This window comes from Colobus angolensis, unplaced genomic scaffold, assembly GCF_000951035.1.
Source record: "Colobus angolensis palliatus isolate OR3802 unplaced genomic scaffold, Cang.pa_1.0 Scaffold252, whole genome shotgun sequence".
Taxonomy (NCBI): Eukaryota; Metazoa; Chordata; class Mammalia; order Primates; family Cercopithecidae; genus Colobus; species Colobus angolensis.
Window position 1 is genome coordinate 2,996,852 of NW_012115733.1, and position 4,370 is coordinate 3,001,221.

The following is a 4,370-nucleotide window of genomic DNA, read 5'->3' on the forward strand; positions in this document are numbered from 1 at the left end:
TGATCCACCCGCCTAGGCCTCCCAAAGTGCTGGGATTACAGGTGTGAGCCACCACGCCTGGCTGATTTCTGAGACTCTGTATTTTGCCCCTCTTAGGCTACCTGGGGTACACCAGTGGTCTCTCACTGACCTGCATGCTGTTTTTCCTTGTTTCGGTGAGTCACAGAGAAGCAGAGAGAGAGTTTGGGACATTGGGACATAGCCTCCCCCATGACCTGGCTTCCCCGATGCTCCCATCCTCAGGTCATCTACAAGAAGTTCCAGCTTGGCTGTGCTATAGGCCGCAATGAAACAGCAATGGAGAGTGAAGCTCCCGTGGGACTCCACAACCAAGGGCTCAATAGCAGCTGTGAGGCCCAGATGTTCACAGTTGACTCACAGGTGTGTGTGCAGGCATGTAGGAGATTGCAACACACTCAGGCCCTCTGGTTCTGTCACACGGTGCGTCCTGTTCTGAGTGGAGCTGGATATTGGACACTGGGGGCTTCTGTGTGTCTGATATGGAGGGCAATTACAGGGTGGGAGGGGGATGGGAAGAAGGGGATGGACCCCTGTGGGCTCTAATCCCATGTACTCGGGCATTCCCCTAGATGTCCTACACAGTGCCCATTATGGCTTTTGCTTTTGTCTGCCACCCTGAGGTGCTGCCCATCTATACGGAGCTCTGCCGGTGAGTGGGCAGGCAAGTGGGCCTGCATGATGGGCCAGCAAGTGGGGCGGTAGCCGGAATGTCTGACGCTCCCTACAGCAGTCCTGGGACTGTCACTTGGTGGAAGCTAGCTTGTGCCATGGGAGGGGTTTGGGGTGGCCAGGAGGTCTTGGGGGATTCAGGGTAGTGATGGTTTGCTGATCGGGGCTTAAGTATTCTCCTATTTTAATATCCAGCATAAATGTGGATGGACAGAGTCGGGAAGCAGAGATCAGATGATCAGATGGAGGGGGTGATATGCATGGCTGGTGGTATGGGGATGGGGAGGTACGGACAGACAGAGGCGGAGGCAGGGATGATATGATGGGAGATGTGTGGATGATCAGACAGAGGGACAGCATGGATGGTCAGATGGAAGAGGCGGTGGCAGTCAGATGCAGGGGAGAGGGAGATGGTCACATGGGGGGAGATATGGATGGTCAGAGAGGGGGTTTTGGCTAGTCACAGGGGAGGCAGAGATGGGTGTCCCCATGTGTGCCAGCTGAATGTCAGTCTGGGAGAAGGGGACTCTGGAGGGTGGAGGCTGGCTTTGAGGGACCTGGGGCAAGTCCCAGGGTCTGTGCATGACAGTTCCACGACCTCTACACCTCAGGCCCTCCAAGCGCAGGATGCAGGCCGTGGCCAACGTGTCCATTGGGGCCATGTTCTGCATGTATGGGCTCACGGCGACCTTTGGATACCTCACCTTCTACAGTGAGTGGGGCTGCGGCTAGGGCTGGGCGGAGGGGGAAGGCCTGGGGCGGGAGCCTCTGAGCTCTTTCCTTCTGTGACCACGGACCTGTCAGTTTCCAAACAGAAGGTGTGCCTCACTTGTGTGGATTTTGTCACTGTGCATGTATGTATGGGTTTCTGGGGCATTGGTCCTGGTGCTGTCTCCACATCCTGCATCCCGTACCCCCTGTCTCATGGTCCAGGCAACGTGGAGGCAGAGATGCTGCACATGTACAGCCAGAAGGACCCTCTCATCCTCTGTGTGCGCCTGGCCGTGCTGCTCGCGGTGACCCTCACTGTGCCAGTCGTGCTGTTCCCGGTGCGTGGGGCCCATGGCTCAGAGGGACATGGATGGATGGGTATAGGGTGTAGGCATGGATGTGTGGGTCGAGGCTGGAGACAGGAGTGGATGGATGGATGAAGGAGGCAAGGATGGACAGATAGAAAAGGGCAGCGTTTTCAGATGGACAGAGATGGCAAAAATCGATAGACAGAAGTGGGAAGGACATAGCAGGAGAGAGAGGGTCAGGGGACAGGGTAGTCAGTTGGAGGGAGGAGGCACAGATGGATGGCTAGAAAGAAGAGGGAGGCAGGAAGGGTCAGTTGGAGGGTACAATTAAGAAACCGGGATGGACAGAAAAAGGGTGGAGGCTGAAGTGATGGGATGTAGGAGGGTCAAGGCTCCGAGATGGGGAGGCGGAACTAATTAGACAGAGGAGGGAGGTAGAGGTCAGGTGGAGAGAGGCAGGGACCTCACACAGGGTGGAAGGACCGGTGGATGGTCAGACAGAAGGAGAGGCGAAGATGGTCAGCTAGAGGAGGAGGCAAGGATTTCAGACAGTGGGTGCAGGTGCCGATGGGTGTTCAGACAGAAGGAAGAGAAGTGGATTGTCAGAGGATGGAGGCAGGAAGCCCGTTCAGAACATGGAGACACAGATGATGGGTTAGGCAGCATGATGCCATAGACAGTCAGAGGGAGGGGAAATCAGGGATCTCAGACAGAGGGTGGAGCTAAAGACAGATGATCATGTGGAAGCAGGGCAGCACTGGGGTCCTGACTTGTATCCCACCCTACTCTGGCCACAGATCCGCCGGGCCCTGCAGCAGCTGCTTTTCCCAGGCAAGGCCTTCAGCTGGCCGCGACATGTGGCCATAGCTCTGATCCTGCTTGTTTTGGTCAATGTCCTTGTCATCTGTGTGCCGACCATCCAGGATATCTTTGGAGTTATTGGTCAGTAAACCTCACCCCAGTCCCATACCCCATCTAATGTGGGCCTTGTCCCCAAGTCAGGTTGACTCCTGTCTCTCCTTCTTGTCCTCCAGGGTCCACCTCAGCCCCCAGCCTCATCTTCATCCTCCCCAGCATCTTCTACCTCCGCATTGTACCCTCTGAGGTGGAGCCTTTCTTATCCTGGCCCAAGATCCAGGTAAGCATTCCAGGGCAGAGCTAGGGAGAGAGGGAGTGCTCACTCCAGGATGGTTGGAAGTGAAGGGGACATGCATAGGAGGGGGCTGGGAGAGCATATGAAAGAATGGTCTGGAAGAATGAAGGTGATTGTCTTAGGAAGGGGCAGAGGAGACAGAGCACCAGCAGGGTCCAGGAAGACAGGGAGCACTCAAACAGGGGCTGGCATAGAGGGAGCATTCTCCAGACAGACGGAAGGAGCACTATTGGGAAGAGAGCTGGAAGCACCTTCAAGAAGGAGGATGGAGGAACGTACTCTCTCATGGGTCCTGGGAAGGTGGAAGGAGGACTCGCAGAAAGGGGCTGGCTGTAAGGAAGGAGAGGGCACACAGAGGAGGGTCAGGAATGGATGAAGCACTCTCTGAAGGAGGTGGAACACTTGAGGAATATTCTCAGAAGGCAATTGGGTGAGGAGTCCCAACCAGTCCCATCTTGTCTCTCTGGCCCGCAGGCCCTGTGCTTTGGAGTCCTGGGAGTCCTCTTCATGGCCGTCAGTCTAGGCTTTATGTTTGCCAACTGGGCCACAGGCCAGAGCCGCCTGTCTGGACACTGATCAGGCCCTGCTGGCCCAGGTCCCTGTGCGCATGCACATGGAGGGGTCGGGGCCGCTCCCTAGGGTCCCTCCTGCCCAGCATGTGGAGGTGGCTGGTTCCCATGAACGTGGTTGTCAGAGGCGGGGGACAGCAGAGGCTGCAGACTGGCCCACTTCCCTCCTCCCCAGGGATGCCAAGCTTGGATCATGGCCCTAATCCCAACCCCAACCCCATGGGAGGAGGAGGAGGAGGAGGAGGAGGAGGAGGAGAAGGAGGAGAAGGTGGCGGAGGAGGAGGAGGGCAGGTCCTGGCGGAGCCTTTGCCCAGCCCAGTCCTCTCTGCCTCCTCCTGGCTGAAGCTGTTTGTCAGGATTACCCTCGGGCTAAAGAGAAAAAATAAAGATGTTGAGCTACAACTCTGGACTCAGCCTTCTGATCTTTCTCTGAGTCTCGCTGGGGGAGCCTGCCGGAGTCCAGGCTGGAGCAAACTGAAGCGCTACGAGTGGGACTGTGCCTGCTCATGCGTTCACTCACTTCACTCTTTCAGTAACTTGCTACTCAAGTTAATATTTCACTCACTTGGCCAGGAGCAGTGACTCACACCTGTAATTCCAGCACTTTGGGAGGCTGAGGCCGGCGGATCACCTGAAATCACGAGTTTGAGACCAGCCTGGCCACCATGGCAAACCCCATCTCTACTAAAAAATACTAAAATTAACTGGTTGTGGTGGCGCATGCTGTAGTCCCAGCTACTTGGGAGGCTGAGACAGGAGAATCACTTGTACCCGGGAGGCGGAGGTTGCAGTGAGCTGAGATCGTGTCACTGTACTCCAGCCTAGGCAACAGAGTGAGACTCCATCTCACACACACACAAAAATACTTCACTCATTCACTCAGTAAACATCTACTGAAAGCCTACTGGGTGTCAGGCACTATTGTAGGTGCTGGGGATA

The 4,370-nt window shown here is 56.0% G+C and overlaps 1 protein-coding gene across 2 annotated transcripts in view; it reads left to right on the forward strand.

Annotated features, from left to right (window-relative positions):
* The window catches only part of SLC38A5 (solute carrier family 38, member 5), a 10,965-nt gene extending 7,134 nt beyond the window's left edge, over positions 1 to 3,831 (forward strand). Inside the window, exons 9-16 of one of the 2 annotated variants that reach the window (XM_011946731.1) lie at positions 97 to 155; positions 244 to 381; positions 591 to 670; positions 1,302 to 1,402; positions 1,624 to 1,739; positions 2,507 to 2,651; positions 2,744 to 2,847; positions 3,337 to 3,831. In XM_011946731.1, the coding sequence (XP_011802121.1) occupies positions 97 to 155; positions 244 to 381; positions 591 to 670; positions 1,302 to 1,402; positions 1,624 to 1,739; positions 2,507 to 2,651; positions 2,744 to 2,847; positions 3,337 to 3,438 (845 nt within the window). In that variant the 3' untranslated portion in view covers positions 3,439 to 3,831. The remainder of the gene's footprint in view (positions 1 to 96; positions 156 to 243; positions 382 to 590; positions 671 to 1,301; positions 1,403 to 1,623; positions 1,740 to 2,506; positions 2,652 to 2,743; positions 2,848 to 3,336) is intronic. The other variant, XM_011946730.1, reaches the window with a different exon arrangement.
* The last annotated feature ends 539 nt before the right edge of the window (positions 3,832 to 4,370 follow it).